This window comes from Saccostrea echinata, unplaced genomic scaffold (assembly GCF_033153115.1).
Source record: "Saccostrea echinata isolate AGI-Se365-2 ecotype Australia unplaced genomic scaffold, CSIRO_AGI_Sech_v1 ptg000010l, whole genome shotgun sequence".
Classification (NCBI taxonomy): Eukaryota; Metazoa; Mollusca; class Bivalvia; order Ostreida; family Ostreidae; genus Saccostrea; species Saccostrea echinata.
This window is the reverse complement of record NW_026889759.1, coordinates 11,471,092-11,497,063: the sequence shown is the minus strand read 5'-3', so window position 1 is coordinate 11,497,063 and position 25,972 is coordinate 11,471,092. Positions and strand designations below refer to the sequence as shown.

General features: G+C 33.5%; 1 protein-coding gene across 1 annotated transcript; it reads right to left on the bottom strand.

Annotated features, from left to right (window-relative positions):
- Positions 1–7,509: 7,509 nt before the first annotated feature.
- Positions 7,510–25,208, bottom strand: LOC133184730 (rhodopsin-like). The gene is made up of 3 exons (XM_061319803.1): positions 24,806–25,208; positions 11,341–11,474; positions 7,510–8,316 (listed from the first exon to the last, which is right to left on the bottom strand). Exons 1-3 carry the CDS (start codon positions 24,952–24,954, stop codon positions 7,547–7,549), a joined length of 1,053 nt encoding a protein of 350 aa, XP_061175787.1. The 5' UTR covers positions 24,955–25,208; the 3' UTR covers positions 7,510–7,546.
- Positions 25,209–25,972: the final 764 nt, after the last annotated feature.

Genomic DNA, 25,972 nt, shown 5'->3' with positions numbered 1-25,972 from the left:
TTTGATTTGTCCTTTTGTGAAAGATTCAACGAACGTCAAAAACGTTGATGAATTTCTCTGAGTGATGGTTTCGTTTTTATTATTTTCAAATGGGCGTAGAAATTGCGTCATTTTAATCAAGAACATTCTGACTTCTCGACAAATGTAGAAAGGACATTCTTAATTACAGAAATGCAAACATGTCACAATGATATTGCCTGTAATTTATCTTGCAGATTAAATTTTCCTGAGTCTTGGAAAAGGATCGATGCTACTTGTATTAAAGTTATACATCTGTCTTTCATATAAACATCCCATTAATCTTAAAATATTCCCTCTTTTGATATAAAGACATGTCAAATAAGATATGGTTGACTGAGACAAGTTATCTTTTCGCATAAGTTGTATTATGTTTACTTTCAAATTGGTAGAACTGGAATTCAATGCAATTGACCAGTTCGAGAGGAAATACTTTTCATGGATACTAATTAAAGATGGACGCGCCAATTATAATGTGAGAAGCTTACTGATAGTCCGATTTATCGTTCTTTATCGATCTATTTGTTAATCTATGTCCATTCAAACATTATTCGTGGAATCTGCATAATTTACACGTTTTTGATTAGCCAACAGTTGACGATTTCAAACTTAATATGTCCTTCTCCCCAGCACACACAAAAAATGTTTTGTTCAATAAAAGGTTTACTAACCTACTATATAGTATAAAGGATACTAGAATGTATCAGTCTCTCTTCCTATTGCCAAAACAAGGCTAAAAATATCACTCAGTCAGCATATAAGCAAGACTATATCAATCTGCAAATGTAGGATTAAAGAATCAACAGTTTAATGGTCAATATAACAATTTTCAGAACCTTAATGACTGAGTGTTTTACATTGCTTTTCTCAAGTATTTAAAAATGTCTTTCGTCTAAGATAAACCGTCAAAAAGGTACATGTATTACTCGTGGCTGATTAAAGTTTTCATAATCATTATGTTTAATCCCAATTAATTGTGTCTAATACAAGTCTTTACTTAAAAAGTCTATCATTTCCAATGCTTTAATGAGCGGTCCCAAAATTCAATGTTGAACCGCTGGGTGACATGTTGGACCTGTCGATAAGATATTAGATCTTTTTGTTTTATTTTGATTTAGGGGTTTTTTTTTTGGGGGGGGGGGGGGGGTCGGGACCCTCAAGCGGAAATGGATTTCCTGTTAGGTGCTGGTTGTATATTTATATAAAACAATACAGATAACTGTATAGAGAGGGTGGTTGAATGTTCACTACCTGGGGATGCTTCCATATTAATATGACTAATCATGGCTTTTCTGTTTTTTTATTCTTTTATATATATATATATATATATATATATATATATATATATATATATATATATATATATATATATATATATATATAATGTAAAACTTTGATCCGCCATTGTGGCCCCGCCTTACCCCCAGGAGTTATTATTTGAACAAACTTGAATCTGGACTCTACACTACCTGAGGATGCTTCATTATATCAATATGACTAATCATGGCTTTGCTGTTTTAAGAAGGAGATCTAATTTAATCTATATATTCTTCTGTAAAACTTTGATCCCTTTTTGTGGCCCCATCCTACCCCCAGAGAACATCATTTGAACAAATTTCAATCTATTCTACCTGAGGATGTTTCCATATTTATATGACATCCTTGCTTTGCTGTTCTTGAGAAGATGTTTAAATATTTTCTTCTATATATATTCCTATGTAAAACTTTGATCCCCCATTGTGAGCGCACCCTATCCCCGAAGGTATACTGTGTAAAGAAGGTATCTTATAAGTTTGAATTTTTTTGGCCCAGTGTTCTTGAGAAGATTTTAAAAGATGCCATCAAATTTTCACTATTTCTGTATCATCTCCCCTTGAAAGAGGGCTTGGGCGCTTCGTTTGAATAAACTTGAATTCACATCATCTAAGGTTACTTTGTGGCAAGTTTGGTTGAAATTAGCCCTGTGGTTCTTTGAGAAAAGTTCTTTGAGAAAATGGGGAAAAAAATACGCCTCTTTCAAAATTATGAAATCTGAAGTCGTAACTCGGAGGGTTTTGTTGTGGGGAGGAAGATGCTGTTTCCGCTTATCAGTTTCTACCTCTTCTCGTCGCTCGCGTGGCGCAGTGGTTAGAGCGTCTGCTCTAGAGTCGCGAAGTAAGGAGTTGATCCTTACGTCGCGGGTTCGAATCCCACTGTGGGACGTGGAGGCCGGTCCTTCGGATGAGACCGTATAAACTGAGGTCCCGTGTCGCAGTAGGTGCTGGCACGAAAAAGATCCCTCACTGCTCAATGGCCGTAAGTGCCGAGTATAGGACAAAATTTGCAGCTCTCCACCGGCAATGGTGGCGTCTCCATATGAGTGAAAAATTCTCGAGAGGGACGTTAAACAACATACAATCAATCCCTTTTCTCCCTTCCTTTTCCCTCTCTCTCTCCCACCTCTCTTTCCCCCTCTCTCAATCATCTCCCACCCTCTCGTCTCTCTCTCCACATCCTCTCGCTCCCACCTCTATGTATCACTCCCCCTCATTCCCCATTTACTCTCCCTCTCTCTGCCCCTCCCCCTATCTCACACTACCCTCTCTCCCCCTCCCACTCTATCTCTCCCACTCTCCCCTTCCTTTCTCTCCCCCCTCTCTCTCTCTCCACTCCTCTCTCTCCCCCTCTCCCCTCTCTCTCTCACCCCTCTCTCAATCTCTGACGCCCCACTAAGTCTGTTTCTCCCTCTCTTTATTTATTTATTGTCCGTCTGATTCTGTGGTCTTGGGAAATATACTATATATATGCATAATACATAGATGTTTCGTACTTTATTTATAATAAAAAATAATAGAAAAAAACTTATTCTATAACAAAGAGAAAATTCTTATTGTTATTTTAAAAGAAATTATAAAATGTTTATTCTTGATCTTTTTACTTTAAATTGGATTTAATAGAATTATTTATTTTGCAAAAAAATTAATGTAATTTAGAATTAAAAGGGCGATAACTTTACACAACAGAAAATATTGATTCCCAGTTCACAATTTGATCATTGCATTATTTGTTTGCGCATTTAATTTAATATGCTTGAAGAACAATATTTATATGCTTACTAACACGCAAGGAACATGATATGTCAGCTTGAAATCCGAGTTGAATATTTTTGTTGTACCGTTATGAAAAGTAGATGTGCGGCTGATGCCCAAAATTATTCACATGCAGAGAGGGGGTCTATAAAATATTCTTTATTTCACAAAAGTATATAATTAGGGTTTGACATTCACTATCCCCTTCCCTTGTATGCATTCAGTTTACTTAAATTCTGTATTTTTTTTTTATTTTGTCCTCTTCAGACATCGTGTCGCCGCGTTGAATGTTAGTCAAAATGCACTTGCATCATGACTCCCTCTTTGTTCTACGCATTACCCGGTATGTCATATTTTCTCATTGCATTGCATGTTCGTTTGGTGTTTCTTTCAAATGCGTAGTGTTATAAAACCCTACATGTAACCTTTACTTCTTGCGTGGTTCTACTCTACTAACCATAGATTTCCACTTAATGTTTTTGAATGGATAGTGTTAAATGATTAACCGTTGGGCCATCAGTGTAATTTAAGTAACTGTTCACCTTATTACAAACCCTAGCCATGCTTCTGGGAAAATTAAAATCATTCAATTAAGCAATAGAACCATTCAATTAAAAAAAAAAAGCCATGCAAATTGTGGTTTAAAAATTGTTACAAAGTTGCCTCTGTTGTGCATAGACTTCCTTCTTAAGCTATGTAACGTTATAGAGACAAAGTCTGTGAATCGTAAAACACTTGAAATAAGCATTCAATGGCTTATATTCCATATAGGCAAAAAGGCTGTAGCCTACACATCATTTCGTCAGGGATAAAAATTTAGTTGAAAAAATGGGAAAGGGGAGTTGATAGTAAATCTTATCTATTATAATATTATTTTGTCTGTTTCTTGCAAATGCCAAAAAAGCATTCTTAGAAATCTGCACTTTTATACCTATATACAATGTAAATGTTTACAGTTTTCTTTTTTAAGCCGAAATTCAAGTGTTATATTAAATCTTATCAGACAATTTCAAAACCATTCACAGCAACAGGATTAGTGCAGGGAATGAAATTGATAACTGGAAATATTTTTGGTTAGTAGGAAGTTAAACGTATTGGTCGTATTTCGATTATTCAGTAAGGAAGTTTCCATATTTTCTAAGCAGAGTAAAAGAATAAGAGTTCTCATTTTTGTTAAGAGCCCTCTATACACTGCACACTAAAGCGTTCTGATTTTATGGTATTTTATGCATAAAGAGTAATTTGCCCTTTGATCAAGAATAAAATAAATTGAAATATACAGTTTATTACTTAATTTGTAATCAAATCAAGCAATGACATTTTAATAGGCCAAGATGAATAGATTGATCACTTCATTTGCAGATATTTTGCTCACTTAAGTAAACAACAGTGATTTCTGTTCATCAGTACTTCATTGTTTTTGAACATTTTTCCTGGGGGTAAATGCAAGGTACCCTCTGTTGAAAATTTGATAGATGAGCTCAATATTTCCACCTTTTCACACTATAATTTTCTCAATGTCCAAAAAATCTTTTCCTCTAGTGTATAGAGGGTCCTTAAGTGGTCTTCATTTCATGATATAAACTGAAAATATGTTTACAATATCATTTTCACTGGTCAAATTACAATCCTAGATGTCTTCGAGCTTGCAAAAATGCTCCCTTTGACCCCCTTCCCCAATACCTATCAAGAGGGGTCCCTTACCTACCCACACTTTGCGCCTCAGATTAAATCTGTGACTTCACAATAGCCTACACATCAGCAGAAAGAAATATACGCCACTGGCATTCAATTCTAAGTCTGAGGGAAAAAATTAAAGCTATGAAAAGGACCGGGGGTGAGGAGGAAGGGGAGAGCGAACATGTTAGAAATTCGAAATTCCTTGATTTATTTCCAAATCTGTCACCCCCTCCATTTTCCGAATCAAATGGTCGTCCCCAAAACATGCTAAAGTAAAAATAATGCATTGAATAGTGTTCCATGTGTAGATGAAGTTATAATGTTATAAACTTGTTAAAAGCAAAAGTCCTACAAATATAAAAAAAAAATACCATTGAAACCTAGTGAACGATTACAACTTTGAATGATGAAATTTGGTAAAACTATTTGTCAAATCAAGGAAAAACCTAACAGGTGCAATCGAAAATGCTGGAAAATGCACCATTTTAAGCCATTTTTTTAACAAAATTTTCTCGTGGGAGCCCCACCCCCACCCCACATGAACTTCTGGATCCACCATGGACGCTGTAGGATCAATTATATCTTATTTGCATTCGTTGGTGTTTGACACTTACGGAATTGACCTAGTTAAATCCGCAGTACGGGTAAACCAAATTCACATCATTTATCGCAAGCATGGAAGCCAGCTCAGGATACTTCTAAATAAAAATAAAGTACGCTAATCACAAAACATTTCTTAATCGTGTTCTTGGGCAGAATGCTTTTTGCCGAACCCTCAAACCTAACTGTTTGACAGGCAAATAGTTGGGTTCTTGGGTCCGACAAAACGCATGTTTCCCTCGAACCAGTTTTTACAATGAGATACATGTAACTGGACAGTTACCGTTCTTTTCTAAAAATATTTTTGGGAAACATTCCACAAAATCAAGTCCCAATTGGTAAAAACTAAGCTATCCCCGAGATTTTGCCCCCGTTAAAATGTTAGAACGGGGTTAGAACATTAAGTTTCTTTAGGGTTTCTTCTTATTTTATACCAGAAAACTGTACATATTTTTGCTGTGATGCACAAGACACTTCAGCTTGTGGTAGAATTAAATTGATTTGATATTGTTTTCTTTTCAGGATGTTCAGCACTTTTTGACAAAATATATTGGCGAATTTAAGGGATAATATTAAAAAATTTAAGAGCTAAAATTAGGATTTTTATTATTTAATTAGGGCGGTTTTTTTAGCTTTTTAAATGGACTTGTCTTCGCAAATTTGTCAATAAAGAAATTCACAGAAATCAAGTACAGGAAGGGCGTATCGACACATCAGACATGGTATACACTTGTCAACTGCCTTTCACTTCATAATCTGCAAACTACATTATTACACATTTTGTATGAATGCTTTTTCAAAATTGGTAATCAAGAGTAGATATATAAAAAAAGGAACTGATATGACAACCTGTGACTTTTCTTCAAAGTTCGATTTCAAATAATTAATAATTATTATTTTCGTTCTGTAAAAACATTTCATGTTTAAATATATATATATATAATTTCATGCTTGAAATTTATTTATTAGCCAGATTGAAGACTAAAAGAAAATACAAATTCAGCAATCGGATCACCTCGCTAGCATGCTAATACGTTATATTTCCATTAGTGAACTCTTCAAAATTAGAGGCGCGTTTGGTCGTCTGACTGGGACAGCATGACGTTGCGGATAATACAAAATATGCCAATCTCAATCCAATTTTAAATGTTAAATGTATTTGTCATTCCAATTAAAGACTAGAAGAACTAAAAGACATAATTATGTAAGAGAGCGAGAACCCTAAATTTCTCATCCATTAATAAAAAATACGACATTTCCGAGGCATGTGCATTGTATTTAGATGTACCATACGATAAATAGATACATACGATCGACAATAGATATAAATTGATATCGTTGTCATTCCTACTCTTGATGTTTATAAAGTCCACAACAATAAAATATTTCATTTGCATTTTCTTAGGAATTGTTCATCGACATTCAACATATTGTTTACATGTTTATGTTACGTTTGTCCCAGAAATCCCGCGAGATTTGTACATTTTCCGACTTTTTCACAAAAGAGCGCACTAAGAAGTATAACTCTTCCATAGTGGAAATAGAACGTAGCGAGGTGATCCGATTGACAAATTCAAGAGGCTTGTTTACCTTAACGGTTACCTGAGTAGCAATTTTTTTGAAAACTTGAACTTAAAAGATGTCTTCATTACCTCTGAAATTATATTGCAACAGAACTTGCATTTTATTTGTAAATGTTAGGATTTTAAAATATATTTCAATGTTGTTTTTTTTTTCCATTTATTAGATCCTATATGGACTCTGTCGCTTAAAGTGTGGCCTGATAAACTCGAATTTTAATTTTAAGAGGGGTCTCCTTTATTTTTTGGCTCAGTGGTTCCTGAGAATTTAAAGTGACTTTACCCATTTTATTTATCTCTTAATGGAAGGGGACGTTGTCACTCGTTTAATTTTTCTTCATTTTTTGTTGTTGATTTAAATTACCATTACAAAATAATACTTTGGTAGGCTAATTTTGTTGACGGTTGCTTATTGGTTCGTAAGAAGTCGAAAATGTGAAATAGTAACGCACGAGGTAGGACGAAGTACAAATCAACTCATGTTACCTTATAAATGTATTTAATGAATGGATATTATTTTTTTTAAAAAGAAGACATTATTGTTAAACATCAATATGGTTTCGTTGTACGAGTAGATGTAAAAGGGTAAGACAAAGTTTCCTATCTATCATAATTCCCACTCGTTGAAAATTTATTTGAGGAAATTCGGCTGTTCACTCTTGATCGTGGTCCTGTTTGAGTTAAACTTTGTCGGTATACCAAACTTTTAATTTTTGTTTTAAATTTTGGGTGAATGATGGCATATACAATTGGATTAAAAACGGTCGATGTTTTAGCTACAAGTCCAGCAACAGACGACAGGTATGGGGTTATCAAGCTCTGATCTCCAAACAGTCCTATCATGGCAGTCACAGTGTACGGTAGCCAAGAAACGACGAAAAGACACACTAAGCCTATGATAATTAATGCTGTACGAATCTCAGCTCTCACTCGGTAACGTTGCATTCGAATATTAAGTGAAGCGTTTTCACTGTGCTTTGACATAGAAAGATTTCGACGACGAACTATCATGGCTGTCACAATTTTAAAATAAGCCAGAATAATAACGATGACGGGGATGATAAACTCGAATGTTGCTATTGCCACTATGAAACTAATTGTTCTCTTGTCCCTTGTGAGGTAATCAAAAGTACATGTTGTTCTAACACCTTCGAGCTGGTATTTATTCCATCCCATGACAGGACTTATAGCCCAAATAAATGCATAGGTCCAGATCACTAAGGTGGCTTTGTATGTTTTCCACTTTGGTGCTGGATCTGCCGAGTTGACTCTCATTACAATGGCACGGTATCGGTCTACGGCTATTACAGTCAAAGAATTGATGGTTACTAAGCCACAAAGACCTGTTAGAGTCGCATATACATCGCAAACTGCAAAATGAAAGACATTTATGATAAATCTTGAAAATGTACCATTTAAAAACAAAGGTATGAAAAGGTTCTTTTGCTTGTCGTTGTACTACAAATATATTTTTCTACATTTAGGGATCACTTTACCAGCGGTCTAGCTGTCGGTCTGTCCATCTGTCACCTTCTCTAAACAGTTAATAGTGCCGATATACAGCATATTTTTGACATTTTAGAGGCAAGTTTATGCTACTTAGCATGTGCACGGTTTGTCATAAAATATGAAAATATCAGCGTTACGTATCTCTTGACCTTTGACCTACTTTGCAATAATTCTTTGGAAGGTTTATTTGACTTACGTGTTTTGAATTTTTAGAGGCAGTGTTTTGATAAGTAGCATTTATATCACATGTTTGTGAGCTTATGACACTGTACTTTGAAACAGTTAACACACAAATTCAAATTTAAATATTATACAAATAATTCGGGATCGGTATACCAAAATGGATGGTTGTAGACTGACAATTGCAGTAAATCTCTTTTGGAGGATTGTTGGATTAAACACATAATAAAATGATAAACAGATTTTCGAATGAATTCAATTTCATTATTCATCTCATTTTGGGAGTGGGGGAATCATACTTCTGATTCTATCACAGTCTTTATATCCGTGAATTTTTTTCATGCAAATACATGAAATATAATGCTAGAAACAAATAAATAGCTGACCATCTTTAATGATGCCATAAAGCAGGCGATAGATGCGTTCCTTGGAACACTCTAGTGTATTTATGTCTCCCAGTTGATTCGGTACGCAAGATCATGTTCTGAGTACGATCAAATTTTACACAGAGGCAGGCTACTGACAAGTAAGTTGTTGGTACAGGAGTTTCTACAACTTTGTTGAAAGTAAAAATTTCATAAATTTTATGGCCGATAGAATGACCTTGTATATAAATACTACCTATCGTTGGGTCGTATTTTGACTGAAATGTTTCATGCTAATTATTAAGCCATTGTTGTATACTAATTTTGAGTACGCAATACTGTGTTTAGCTAATCAATACAGATAGCTGACGGCGAGTGTGACTGGTTGATAGGGGATACCTACTACTCCTAGGCAACCCCTCTGGCGTCTCCAGGGGTCCGGTTCTTTTTTTTTTTTTTTTTTGGGGGGGGGGGTCCGTGTTTACAATGTGTGTTGTTCAAAGGATTCATTAGATCGATCACTTCGTTATCTTCACCTTTTTCATTATGTAAAAAAAATACAATGGAGAATTCAAATATTGCAGATACACCTTTTTATCAAAATGATAATTGAAATTCTATTTTCTAGCGTGCAGAATGACAAGTTTTTATTTACAACAGGTTGCGCCTATTACATCAGCGTACAACATGGCTACCAAACGAATAAACTATTCTTGCAAGATACGCAAAATCAAAACAAATGTTTTATGGAATGTAAAACGTTGCAATATTATATAAAAATTATAATTTACATGCAGCACTATAGTATCTTGTATTTGTGGTATTCCTATGGGGACATTCGCACTCGCACCTTCTTATTTTCGAGTTTAGTATTCATATTTACGAATATGAGTAACACTTTTCGAATATAAATAACAAAATTTAGATTGTGAAATATGTGGAGATAACGAACAGTATTCGAGCTCAAAAGTCCATTTAACATTACAAAATAGGAACAGAGCAAACACGGACCTCTAAGACATCAGAGAGGGATCAGGTGCCATGGAGGAGTAAGCATCCCCTGCCGACCGGTCACACCCGCCATGTGCTCCTTGTCATGATCGGGAAATAACGGAAAAATCCGTCGACAATTCAGTGTGTAAATAATGGCCTAACAATTAGTATGAAAAAAAAATGATAGATTGTATTTGCTGACTAGGTCATTGTGTGAATCACAAGTCTATAAATATCGACCATTGTTTTTGAATATGGAAAACAAGTTTTCGGATATGAAAAACAAGTTTTCGAATATGAATAACAATATTTCAAATATAAATCTCAAGTTTTATCACACAAAACAAAGAATTATATAATAATGCAACGTTTTATACGCCATGATTTTATCAAAGTATGTTTCCAAATGTCTCTTTGCCAATTTTTAATTCATTTTTTTTTTATTTTATTTTACTACTTTATTTCATTTTATTTATTTTTTGAAATTATGACAGAAGTGCTCTCGGATGTTATCCAAGTTCTTCCCTAATCTTTTCAATAATTGTTCATTTCTTGACTCATTCAATTTGTAAATTGGAAAGAAAATAAGTTTATTTGAGTTACATTGAATCCTCTTCACAAAATTGGTTTTTTGTGACAAGCTTTTTATTTATCGAGCTTTCTGGAGAAATCGAAAAATAGGAAACTTACAACGACGCCAGATGAGTTCACTTCCGCATCTGGATCAGGTGATTAAAGGAAAAAGACATTTTTTATATGAATAAAACAACGACACTTTTTGACATTTCCATTAAAAAAATCCCTGGAGAGTAGTATATTAATTTATTCACTTTAGAAGTGAATAAATTCTATATCTGATTGCAGTGGTGCCTCAAGGGACATTGCATACTAAAGTTAATTAATGAATATCCTCTGCAACTCCAGCGAAATGTGATGAATCAAAAATCTGATTTCCTTTCACTAGGTGTCAAATACTTGAAATTTCCTAAGAAAAAGTTCAAATCCAGATTTGCTAACCTAGAAAATCTTTATTCATCGGTAGGAAATCAAACTCTCTCCAAGCAGGAGATGATGGAAATCTATACTTTATCAAAATTAGCAAATATACTTTCTGTGTGTTTTAGAGGCCCGAAATATACTTGATATAAGAGTTATTTACTTTATTACCACTTTCTTGAAATAATCGATAGAGAGAGAAGGGGAGAGAGAGAGAGCCATTAACACAATCAAAAACGTAAAATGTTCATCGGAGAACACGCCACATATTTGGTTCCTAACTGAAAAGAACACATTTTCTCTAATTTACGACGTCCAATAATAATTGATATTAACTGTTTAATTACTTACCGGTTTTTCCGAAAGGCCAATCTTGGATGAAACTGGCAATAATGAGAAGAGGAAAGTCAATCAAGGACATCATCAAGTTTGCAACCGACAGATTGATTATAAACACATTGGAAGAGGTACGAAGGCTGCGAAAACTGCAATAAAACATGAATTATTTATAAGTATAACTTGAAACTTGATTAAGTTATATTGTATGTGACTATTTCCTTGTGAGCAATAATTTTTAATTTTCCCCCAGTGAAATCCACTTAAAAACATGGAATAATTGATGGAAACAGTCAACACATAATTCAGCCAGTTCATTAAAGTGCTGATGTGAATAAATGTGTAAAACATGAGACAATAATGAAAATAAATATAAACCATAAAAGTACATACGACTTTTCACATTCCACTTTTTGTGTGGCCTGCAGAGCAGAGCGACACTTAAGGGATCACTTTACCCGGCGTCTGTCTGTCCGTCTATCCGTCTCTCACATCTTATATCTTGAAAACTGTTAGAGGAATGGATTTGATATTTTGGTCATATATTGCTTGGCACCATGGTTTTTATTAAATAATTAGTAATCAACTTGGTCACCTTTCAACTTGACTTTTGACCTACTTTTCAAAATAGTTCATTATGCCCATATACAGCATATTTGGACATTTGAGAGGCAAATAAGTCTGTGATATTTAGCATGTGCACTGTTTGTCATAAGACATTATGAAAAATACCAGCGTTATTTTAAAGTTCACTTTACCTTGACCTTTGACCTTCTTTTCAAAAATACTCTGAAAGGTTAATTTATATAAAAGTCTTCTGAATTCTGAGACACAGGGCTTCCATAACTAGCATATATGTTACATATTTATGAACTCATGACGGGTACTTTTAAACTGTGTGATAAACAGCTACCCACAAAGTGAATTTTAAATATTATGAAAATACAAAAGGATCGGTATACCGAAATGGATCATACTTCAAATAAAGTAATTGCTATATGGACAGACTGAAATCTCTCTGGTTACAAACCTAGGAAGTTGCTGAATTAAACAATAGAATACATTAAAAAAATTCTATTAGTTTCAATTTCATAATTCATTTTTGATTTGATGGCTTAGGAATCATATTTCTGTTTGACTGGCACACTACATGTACATGAAAAATGCTATTTTATTGCAGTCTTAATATCCGCGATTATTTTTTTTCTTTACAGGCAAATGCATGTACTTTATTACAAATAAATAGCTGATCACTCTTAGATTTATTTAATATATCTTTAATATCGCTTCAGCAGGCGACACATGCGTTCCTTGGAAGATTTTAGATTAAAATACAGAGGCATGCCTTCAAAATTTAAGTCAGAATAATTTTAAAATTTCACAAAATATTGAAAATGAGTTGTGCAATGGATCAGTCAAAATAAATTTATAACAATAGTGTTATAGCTAAATATAGCCTGATCATTTTAAAAGACTGACTGCTTTTGCATCTAAGAATATTAAACCTGTGGTCAATTATAGCTCAACGGTAGGGAATAACAACTGATTACATGTTTAAGAAAAGTGGTCAATCTTGAGAATGGCAAGCGATTATTTAGATGCAGTACAATAGCTCAGTGGTCGTACTCAACCAAGGTTAAAAATGCAATTTTCAGTTAGCGTCCATGTGAATTGCACATTTTGGGTTACTTATCACCATGCCTCATTGGATATCCATCATTAAAATTCCCTGAGGTGCAATAAGCGCATGTCGTGTTTTCGAAAATGTCTGGATAAACTTTATTTTCAAACATTTTTGAAAAGTCAGAAGTGAAAAACTGTTTGTTTGCATGCATGCAGCTTTTCAGTTATTCTAATTATTGAAAGCGGCTAGATTGTCAATTTAAAACGTTATAACCACTAAAAATGGTTCATAAAGATCAGGAAAAAATGAAGGTCGTTTATCTGACATCGATTTCAACCAACATAATGCATAAAATTATCTGCGACTTACAAAATAAATAAAAACTCGAAAAGAAATATCAATCATAATTTTTATTTTATATATACGCTCGAGGGTTGTCTCAGAAAACACGAACTTTTAATAAGGGGAAAAAGAGATGGAAACAACAGAACGACAGAAATACACTACAGTTTATACCTAACAATAGAGGTTCAAAGATGGATTGGTTATCAGATGGAAAAGGCATTGGTAGACCAACAAAAATGACAGCAAACTGAAGAGTCAGGAGCTCGACTTCATACTAGACCGCTATTTACATTGTTAACTGTGTGAGAAGTTAGGATTATGATCGGCGTTATGATTGGAGATTGGCTATTCAAAGAATTAATTCCGCAATCTGTTGATGATTCTAGTATGTATGAGATGGATAATTAGGTAATTGCTGTAACAGAAAATATGTTTATTAAGGCTTCAAAAGAATTTTTAATTAATAAAGACACACGACTCTTGAATAATATTAATTTCATAAAAGTCACGAGCAACGTATTGACGTTGCCGGTGTTGCCAGCTATTTTGCCAGCAATTTTGCAAGATTAATTTAACTGAAGGAAAAAATGTGTTCCTCTACTTAACCAACTATGAAATTAACTTGAATGCCATTTTCGTGTATACTCACGCGTATAATTTGATATTATATATTACAAAGTATTACTAACCGTGTGTTCCTAACATATTCTTCTACATGTACCACTTCCACAACATAACTGCAGGTACAAGTCATGCACGAAGCGTGTTGGACCGAATTGTCTTGCCACCCAAAACGGCAGTATAAATGTTTTGAGATGGCAAATACACGTAAATATACGGAGAAATAAGCCGAGAAAACAGCGCAATTTTTTGTGCACACTAAATATACATTTTTTCAATGGGTGGCACTGTAGCTCTCTGCTCGTCCATCCCATTTTTTTCAGACCAGCGAGCTACAGATATGCAGTTAATATTTCTTGCACTTGCACCAGATATATATTGTGTATAAAACATCACGGAAAGGCAAGCTTGTGCTCTAAGTTTGCCGAAGTGAAAAGTATCTCAAATTTGACAAAAATCCTTCAAAAATGAGGAAATTCGATAAAATATCTACTTTGTCACCTTCTTGCGACTTCCGTGTATGCATTGAATCAAAAATAAGGATAAATAACACAAACAAACGTTTTTAAAGAAATCAGCAATATTTGGCATAGATTTTTAATGAAATAGATTACCTGAATACTCTTTGCCAAGAAAAGTGGGAGAATTTTGAAAGATTTTGTCACAAGAATAAAAAATGTGTGCACAATTTTATATAGAAATCGACATAAAGTCATATCTAAGCAAAAAGAAAACGATTTCTGTATATTTTATGGATTTATTACTTATGTTATTTCTATTCAAAATCAGTCAAAAAATATATTTCAATCAATGCAACAAATTTTTTATGTGTTATGTATCCTTAATGCTGGTTATAAAGCAAGCATCATTTAGAGTTCTTAAATGCAAACTATCACGATTTGAATTGTGCTTTGATTTGTACATCAAATTGGGGGCCAAATCGGCCGCTACCATACTTTGTCCTTTAAATGCCAAAGGCTGTTATTAGTAACGTGGTGTAGTGGTTAACCATTAAGTCGCCGTGAGAATAGTATTTTTTAAAACTCTAATTTTTCCCGAAAAAAAAAGCATTCCTTCTCTAAATTTCAGAATAATTCATAATAAAACCTTTGCCCTAAATACTTTAAGTTCATAAATTGATTTACACTCGAAGCCCCATAGACATCCCCTATGTTCTCTGAATAAACTTGATATGTTTTCATGTTGCTTTCACACCTAATAGTCTCGTTAGAAAAGAAGAGCTAATATTTTCCATTCAAAGTACAGCGGATGTATTGCTTGAAAATTTAACTATAGTCTGTTTCCTAGAATGGTATTTTAAAAAGCGATTTGGTGTTGTCAAAAAATATTGTAAATTAAGTTGGCGGTCAAATACAAATATCAAATGTGTCGTATGAGCTATGTAACAACCAATAAGCTGTTTAAAAGTTGTGAGAATATATAACCTTATACAGACATATGTCGAAAATTGCTTTGAGTGTCCTGAGCCTAATAAAGAATAAAACACTGCATTAAATTAATTATCGAACATCTGCGAGTTATATCCATTTGAAGCGTGGGTAGTGCATCGCTCATTAATCTTCATTTTTGACGCAAATAATGATAAAAATCATAAAATATATACAAATACACGAAGAGAATCATTTACTGCTCATTAGATTTCGAACTTGCAATGATGCGTATACCGATTTATTTGCAGTTCTGATGTGTCTGATGATTCAAGTGACACTTTGCTTTAAATTGCGTACTTAACGACGGGTGTGATCCTTGTTTCAAAAACTGTCCTGTTAATGGATGTGCTGTTCCTCGTGTCAACTGTCATCAAGTAGAAAAAGGCAAGAAATTTAAAAGTACAGTTGTAGTGGATTTAGTCTAATTGGCTTTATTCATTTCAACAAGACGTCTTACTGATTATTAGCACAATTTTTACAAAATCATCCGTACATACATGTATCTTCAACAACAAACCCATTGGGTGTTGCCTATTGTTACCTATTTATCGATGGAAATTGAAAATAACGAACAGTAATCAAGCTCAAAAGTCCATTGAAACAATATAAATTGTGAACAAACACGGACCTCATAAAACATCAGAGATCAGGTGCCATCGATGAGTAAGCATCCCCTGTCGACGCTGTTAGTTCGTCTGCATTGGCTGGCCAGTCTGTCCAGGCTACTATACTCATTGTCCGTCCTGAATAAGGCATCCTACGGTGAGTGTAGTGGTTGAAGGGCTATCACATATACTGTCCGTCCTGAACAAGGCATCCTACAGTGTATGCGGTAGTCCGAGGGCGACTGGGCTCTTTTTTTAGAGTTAGGTTAGGACTACCAGTTAATTAATTGTTGCTTGCCTCTGATTATTATGGTGATTTACTAGTTGATTTTATTTTACCTAGATAAGGTTAGGACATATTTGTATATTTCGGCAGTCCACTAAAATCAGACAAATTATTTTCAATCATTTAATGTTGAACACCCCAAACCCTGGAATTGACCAGGTACGATCCCTGTGTTTAATGTAAGTACGTTACACTAGCTTAGCAATTGTGAGATTGAAAACATTGTAAACATTGGATTTCAACAACATATTTGGAGGAACTTTGGCAATTTTAGTCTCTGTTTTATGATGGTTTATTACTCTATCTTATAACAGACCAAGGAGTATTTTCTACATCACTCTTCGTGGAGAGAAGGAAAATCGAGACTTTTACCGCACTTTTAATATTCTTTCACACTGTGACAGAAAATGACTTTGATATTCTTTCACACGTTGACAGAATATTACTGTTGAAGATGTAATAAATGTAAACATCAAATGCCGTGGTAAAATACGTACAGTGAAATAATTTGACTAAAGTCAATATGAATGGCCAGTATTTGACATTCATATAAACCATGGTATAAGCAAACACAAAATACCCCCTGGTACTTTTCAATTAATGTTGAACAGACGTACATGTACTTTTATTTTCAAAACCAGAATTGGATTCATTTTAGATAAAGAGATCTGCATGCCCGGATACAGAATTTTTTCTGAAGGGGGAAGGGGTTAACAACAATTTAAATTAATATCGGACTCCTCAATTTTTAGACAAGTAATAAAAACAGTAAACAAATCGCCAAAACCTTCAAAAATAGCCAAAAATTTAAGCTGTTTTTCAATAATTTGCATAGACCCCAACCTCTGAGCCAAAATGTTCAATTATATAATGAAAGAAATTTTTCATCAGATTATTATTCATGTTTAATTTTTTGGATCTAGGGGTGGACTCATATTTTATTTCTTTGCTGAAGGTACTCAAATGCACTCGTTTTCTTCGAAAGTCAAGAATATTGCAATTTCACAAAGTCTGTTTTTCAATGCCTGGACTCTCAGAGGAAACTTTTTATAGAAAATAAAAGCACTAAGTTTCTACTTTATATTGATGTTTGAAATTGGACATTGGGACTTGGGCCATTAAGTAGTATATGGGCAGGGCCATTTTATTTTATAAAGTAATCAGCTCGCTCTTCGACTTTGCATGCACTACTTGAGGATGCTTGTATATTGATATGGCTAATCACGACCCTGATGTTCTCGAGAACAAAATTTTTTGAGATTTTTCCCTATATGATTCCTGTCAAACTTTGATCCTTATTGTGACCCCACCTAACACGCGGGAGGCGTGATTTAAAAGAAATGACTTTGCTTTGAAACTTCTGAAACTTTTATTTCACTCAAGGCCTAACATGAGGCATAAAAGTACAAACACAAATTACTTAATTAAATAATTATACAAATTTCGAACAGGAAAATAAGAGCAAACATTTGTACAAGAGTTTACAGGTGTTAGTAGATAATGTAAAGGTTATGGTTTATTGTCTGAAAATTGACAGAAATTTTACAGTTTACGTATTTACTTAATCCAGTAAGAATATGTTTATCATGTTAAATCATGCGATCAGAAAAACTAATAAAATTTCTGTTTTTATATAAATCATGTGTAAAAATTTACAGCTTTCTTGTTGAAATTGATAACAATTGTACAAATAACAGGGCTTAATATCCCTAGCATGCAGGTCCTGTAAAGGACTCTGTCCCAATTGGAAATTATTTCTTTTTTCCCCAAAATTAAAGTAAAAATTCCCAAATGACAAGCAGATGGATTTTCCAGTGCTTTTTTCAACAATACTGAATTTTTAGAATATATAAAAATGTGCCTAGAGGTTAAGCCATACAATCTAATTGTCATTATTTCATAGTAAACCATATATATCATCAGTATTTCCAACTTATTTTCAATATAAAATTCCCACTTGAAAGGGTATAGAACCCCGTACCAAAAAGGGTCAGTTAAACCCTGAATGCTGAAACTCATCATCCAGTTCTTCTTTTAAAGTTTCAAAGATTGCAAATTCTTTAAATTCTTTCTACGCTATAAAATCTGCCAGCGCAAACTTTACGATGCTTGACTCTTGACTTGTAAATTTACATTGTACGTGAATAATCATGGCCCTGCTCTTGAAAAAAAAAATGAGATTTTTTCTATATACTGCAGTATTCCCATTGAAAACTTTGTTGTCCTATGCCATCTTATTCCCAAGGATCATGATTTATGATAGAGACTCTTTCAGAAATCTTTCACATTAGTTACATTTTTTTCTGGTCCAATGGTTCTTGAGAAGAATTTTTCTAAAGTTTCAAGTTTTTATTTAAGACAAAGACCCCAACTGGGGTATATATGAATACAAATGATACAACAAAATAACATACAAGCATGAAATGAAAGGCACTAATGTTAATTACTATATACATGGCATGTATAGATCAAAACATCACAGTATAGAAGGCCTTTGCTATTATTAAATAAATCTGTATGTATTACAACATATTTTAAACAGTTGTATTGATTGTTATTATTAATTTATTACTGACAATAAAATTTTGCAAAATTTGGCAAGTCCAAAAATGACTTTAGCGTCCTTACAATTTAACAGGTTATGAAATTTAATAACATTAGGGTTTGCATAAAAAATATTTGGAACAAGCTTTTTTCGTTCTCTTTTGAAAAAAAGCACATTCTAAAAGATAGTGGAATTCGTCTCCTAAATTGTTAGAGGAACAAAGATCACAAATTCTATCATCTCTGTCAACACCCCAAAAGCGACCTTTCTCGATTGGAAATCTGTGATTCATACATCTAAATTTACATAAAGCTTCTCTCAAATCTTTTGGAAGATAAATCAAATATTTTTCAAAACCATGTTCTAATTTAAATAACCTATAATTAAGGGTATTTGGCATATCAAAAATACTGGCATACCAATTCTGCTTAAATTGATCAATTAATCTAGTATTTACCAATTTTGACACCAACGTTTTCTTTGGAGAATACTGTTGTAACCATAACTCGGATATTCCACAGTCATTTAGTGTTTATTCAACATAGTTAATCCACTTAGACTGCATTAAGTCATGTTCTCTAAGCTTTAATAACAATTTATATAAGAGAAAAGATATTTTGTCTTGTTTACCACAAATAAGTCTATGCCAAAACACAATAACTCTGGACTTAATAAATATTTCTACTGGATATCTATCCAGTTCTATGACACAGGAAATCATTCAGCTCTACTCCAATAGCTGTAGCAATTTTCACAACCTAAGCCTTCAGATTTTCGTCTTTCACCTCTTTTTTAATACCCATGATCCAAAATGACTTAGGATCATTGTTTTGCAAGTTCTTTACTCGGCATATAATTTTTTTCTTGTATTCATTGTAACATTTATTCACAATTTTTAGCGGGGCTCATTGCTCGAAGAGCAATAGCCGGCTTTTGTTACGGTGTTCAACCGGAAATGCTGCTTTCTCACCATCAAATACGAGTAAGAATATAGTACGTATGCTCAACCACCTTTGAAGCAATACAAACAGTAAATAAAACAAATTTAAGTTAACTAAGAAATTCTCTAAACCCAAAAAGAAAACATTAATGGTAATATACCTTCTCCCCTCTTCTTCAATTAATTATTTGTTCAAAAAATGCGAAAGGTTTTCATCAAGTCTCTGTCAGCGCGTCACATTCTATAAATAAAGAACTTTGTGTTATCAGGCTAACACTACTGCGGGGAGCACGTGACCCGATGCGCACCTTTATGCAAAACTCCCCGCTGAGGACCCGTCTGTGTATAAACGTTTCACCTAGCTGCATCAATGTTTATTTACTTCTGTAAGTGATGTTAGACCCCGAAACGATACATGTGATAAATTGTTTACGCTGTTAAATTCAAACTGCATTTTATTTAATTTTTTAAACATTTTTCTTATTTATACTATATGCCATAAATATATTTTAATTTGTGTTACATATTCTTTCAGTCATCTGTTATTACAATGTATGTTTCGTGTAAAACGGACTTGTTCACTTTCTGTAAATGAGCCCGGCTCTCTGTACTTCTGAGTACTTTGATTTTTATTCTCTACTGCATTGCAGTAAATTATTTCTGGACTCTGTAGTTTTCATACACCAGTGAAATTTTTGGATTTGTGGTAATTTTTACGCTTTACATTACATTCTGCACTAAACCAAGGTTTATTAGGTTTAGATTTCTTATTTTTGTAATAATCAAGCTTGTAGGGTTTGACCATATCACTTGACGAAGCAGCAACTTTCATTATTGCATTACAATCATTAATTATATCATCAACTATCTCTTGGTTAATTGTATTAAAATCCAAGGTTTCAATTCTATGGTTTAAAACATCAATCTCTTCGTCATTTAGATTGTACACAAAATCAGTAGTATTCTCTTTTATCCACTTAGATCTAATGCATACATCATCATTCTCTGTGATTAGAGAATCAGTCTTTTGTTTCTCCTTACAAGAATAAACAAAATGCATTGCACTGTGAACATCACATCACACATCATAGGATCAAAAGGTAGTACTTCGAATTCTATAATGTTTTTAAAAATAGTAGGTGATGCTATACAATAATCAACAACTGTTGTATCTTTACAAGTGGTATGGCCTAATCCGCCATCCTTACCTAATCTACCATTTACTATAAGCATGTCTAAACTTTTACAAAAGTTAACTGAGCGTTTACCATAATTATTGACAGACTTCATATTACATCTTGTTATCATTTCTACATTGCTACAGGTATCAATATTCAGTATATCAGAGTTCAAAAACAAAGATTCACAAATCTGTTCATCAATATTAATAAAATCAGGCAAATCTCCAGTATGAGAATTAAAATCACCCATCATACAGACTTTAGCATTATTCTCAGCAATGAATCTAATAACTTCAGATTCAACATCGTTAAAAATATTAATGGAACTATAACAACTACCCTCAGGAGGAATATAAACAATACCAAAAACAATTTGTTCTGTCAAGAAATTATTTTTGAACGTAAACCATAAAACGTTTTCTGTTTCACATTTCAATAGCTCTATATTTTCAAACAAATTGTTTTTAACAAACACAGCAATGCCACCTGACTTGCATTTAAATTTCTTTCGGTTTAGAAAATGAAGCCCAGTAAAATTTGCAATATAGACAGAATCATAATCATCTAGTTTTGTTTCTATAAAACTGACAATATCGTAGTTCTGACACAAATTTTCTAAATCTGGTGACCTGAGCTTTGACTTTAAACCACAAACATTTAGAGTCAAAAAATTTAAGCGACTTCTGGAGTTGTAAGCAACATTATCAGGTGGCAGCCTTCCACTACAGTCCTAGTAGTCCAAATCTGCAAGGCCTAATCCTTTGTAGTCAATTTCGTTGAAGCCAATCTGGAACAAATCATCTGGGGATTCTATTATTGCTCTGTTCCCATTTTTCATAGCGACATGGATTTTCCGTTCACGTGTGTATGCACTTCTAACCTGTTCGTGGTTTCGTATCATATGGAACATTCTGTATCTCAAGTTGGTGAGATCTTCAGTAATTAACATGTTTTTATAGTCATTATGGCTTTTCAAGTCTTTTTTTGCAGTCATGATCAAGTTCCTCGTTTCCCTGTTTACAAAACGTACAATCACATGTCTCGACTTCCCTCCATCATTGGGTTGATTTGTACCAATTCTATGACACAGGAAATCACTGTGATTCAGCTCTACTCCAATAGCTGTAGCAATTTTCACAACCTCCCCCTTAAGATTTTCGTCTTTCACCTCTTCTTTAATACCCAGGATCCTTATGTTTTCTCTCCTGTCATATTGATTTAACTTATCAGTTTCATAAGTGTTGATTCTTACCCCTGTCTTCAGCTTATTAATGACAGTTTCATGTCTCTTCAGGCTCCTTTCGAGATTTCGGGTTGCGAGTCCCCAAGCGCTGGAAGAAGCAGGTGTACCACTTTCACTGCCATTAGGTCCGATTCACTGTAGCTTGTAGATTTTGGTTTAGTTTCAGGTTACTCAGAAGATCATCAACAAAGTTTTCATTTTCTAAGTCAATCGACTGGCATGCTTCATTGAAGTTTGCACATAAAACATGAAAGTCCGAACTTTGAGAGTTCTGTGCAGGAGATTTTTGATTCCTGTTATTGCCACCCATGTTTCAAATATTTTACATCAATTTCTATAAAAGTACAGAAACGCAAAAAATATATATCTACCGTCTTTCAGTGGTCAAAATAAGTCGATGATGGACGATTTTTTCCAATCTCCCGCTTGTAAATGTTTGTACCACTCACGCCATGCAACCGGAAGTATACAAGCGTAGTGATCCAACCGTATCTGTGTCTTTTCTGGATTACCTCCCTTTGAAAAAAGACACGATCTTTCAACTTCCCTTAACCCAAGGTTCATCTAAGCCAAGTTTGGTTGAAATTGATCCAGTGGTTCTCGAGAACTCTAAACTGTAAAGTTTACAGACAGACAGAAAGACAGACACAAGCTACAGGTGATAAGAGAAGCTCACCTGGGCTTATTACTTAGGCTAGCATTAAAAAGAATTTTATAATTTGCAAGAAAAGCTTAGTTCTTGACATCTTCGCCCAAGATAATACTTTTTATATATTTATGGTCCCCCTTCAAAATCTTTATAAATTTTAAGACAATCGCACAATTTAGTTGCGAACTAGCAGTGCAAAACAAGACATGTCCCTATTAGAGTTTTTAAGAGATCAAATATTTATCACGTCTAACCAGATTTTGTGTTGCGGGAAAAAAGTAATGATATGAATTTAATTATAAGTGCAGGCTAGCTAATTCGCCAATGCTGCGAAAAGTAAAGTCAAAGAAAAATTGCTGAGTCATCCCCTTTTTATATGTTTGTGTCTAATAAAGAAAACACAATAATAACAATTCATGTCAAAAACTCATTGTTCATATATAGGGTATAATACAATGAATATTTAATTCTTCTGTCAAAAGTTTATAAGGCAAAATTATTAATAGAGAAACACGGATCAAATAATCAATTTGAATGTATACATTGCATTGTGTATATATCATTCATACATGACTGTTCGTTTAAAATTTTACTTACAACACCTTGAGTTTCTCGGGTGTTACTAAAACCCGAAACAGAAAATGTGACAAATTTAACAGTATGTAAATCATAGTAGAAACGATATATTTTGTATAAATTGTTCATATTTAATCCGAGATTATTAATTCTAGCTGATTTAGTCATGTTCATATTCTCTTTGTGAAGATCCCTGAAGAACATACGTGTATAAGCATAGCATAGCATAGGGTACGGAATATGGAACAGAAAAAAAATATAGAGAGGATGGATATTCCGAAATCGATATTTTATAGTTGGATATGGAATTTATTTCACGAGTGGACAGGATTTTTTTATATATCAAAAAATCCTGTCTCACAAGTAAAAGAAACCATATCCAACAATAAAATATTGAATTTTCTGTTTACCCTATTACATTTTCTTTAATTTTCCCTTTCTCTTAGCTGCAGTTCTGAAGCTCGTGCATGACTTGTACATGCAATTTTGTTGTGGAAGTAGTACAAGAATATGTTAGAAACACAGTTAGTAATACTTTGAAATATACTAGAAATAAATCGAGAAATATCGCACATTTTGTGTGCAATAAATATACACTTTTTTCATGCGAGGCACTGTAGCTCCATCCCATTTTTTTAAGACCAGGGAGCTACACAGATATGCAGCTACATGTATGTATAATCATAGGATTAGATTTCAGATGTACCTGTATTATAAGTAAAAAGCTTTTTTTTCAGCTTCAGATCTTCAGCTAAATGACACATTGATAACACAAATTTGCACTGATAAACTTTAAGAATATGTGGAAAAAAGAAGCATTCACCGCTTTGTATCCTTGTCTTCCAGAATAAATTGCAATTCCGACATGTATGATTTCAAACTCTTCCGCAGAAACTTTTTGTCATTTTACTTTAGATGCTTTTTGACCTAATTTGTACATATAATGCGTTAAGTGCGAGACTGTCTCAAGTTAATCTGTTTGATGGACGTTCTTAATCCATGAGACTAAACAGCAGTATAACAGTATACCATTGTCCGATAACTGTACACCATCTTAAATGACCACGAACTTTATTCGGCGTTTAGATATATAATAATCTTAGTTCTATGTACAATCATGTATATGCAACCTGTGCCGGTACAATTTAATAGCATAAAGCCTTTTAAGCATTTTGAGGTTTGACAGACAGTAGTACACTATGAATAAATTACGAATTAGAGGAAGATTGTTCAAGTTATAAGAGTTCGATGAACTATACTCGTGAAAAAGTTTGACTCTGGGATTCAGTTTATAGAGAACGAGAAAGCTTAATTATTTTAACAGAATGGGTATTTAACTATTTATATTACAAGTAGTCGTCAAAATCTTTCCTGTAAACAGTTTTGCTCTAAAATATATTGTGTTCACCCATACCTGACAAAGCTCCAAACAACGAGGCCGTTTCCTGCAACCGCTCCAATGGTAACAAACACCATCATAATTCCAATGGTAATATGATACGTAGAGGAAACCTTTTCAAAATTGTGCCAGTAGGGATGTAAAAACGATAGATTTTCGGTCATTCTGATATTTTTCCTTTCCTCCAGAATAAAACTGTCAAATTCTTCAACCACATCTTTGAAATATTTGCTTTGCGTGATCGTCTTTTTATTTCATTACTTACGTGTCCTGTCTCATGTCTCTTCCCCTTTGTTGATTGCTCAGAGAAATGATGAAGGATATTAATTTGCTTCACTTTTGATACGGAATTAAGATTGCTTCCACTTTCTGTTGTTTCGACTCTGATGTATCTTTGAAAGTGAAAATTGGGCCGTTCGCTGAATGAGAAGATCAATATAAGAATTACTTAACTGTTTACAATGAAGCATTATATAGCACATTATGTTCCATTAATAATTCACATTTCTACGAGTTACCTTTTAATACAACATGTTTGATTTTTTAAAAACATGCATCACCTATTATTATATCGTAAGAAGGAAATATGAAATACATAACCAAAGTTCATGGGATATTCAATAGCCCTTTGTTTTTGAATGTTTTCTGTTGACACCTTTCAATATTTTTTTTTTTTTTTTTTTTTGTAAACAGCTAGCATATGTGGGTGGAGGCAATTATACTTTGACCATGACCTTTCTTCAAAAACTTACCTTGGTCTTACAGAAAGCCTTGACGTTGAACAACTCTCTTTTAATTGACATTATCTTGGTTAGCTATATATTTTTATGAAAGATTAGACGATGAACGGGCTAATTGCATTGTTCAATGTTCTTGATCTAACTAGGAACATGAAACATATTCAAATTTGGTAATCTTTGTCGCATATATATTGAAAAAAAAAATCCTATCATTAATAGTTTTTCAACCAACACTAGAACTCTCACTTTTTGCAGAATATTTATACTATTGTTGTAAAGAAATACATATGCATGATCAAATGAGATCATTAAAATTTCTTGACACAAAAAAGTGTTCATTTTTATCTAAATCGCTAATCTGCATGGAGTTCCCCATCTGAAGCTCTTACATACGATTATTATACCAAACTGAATCAAGTATAATCAGTAACGAGAAAAAAGA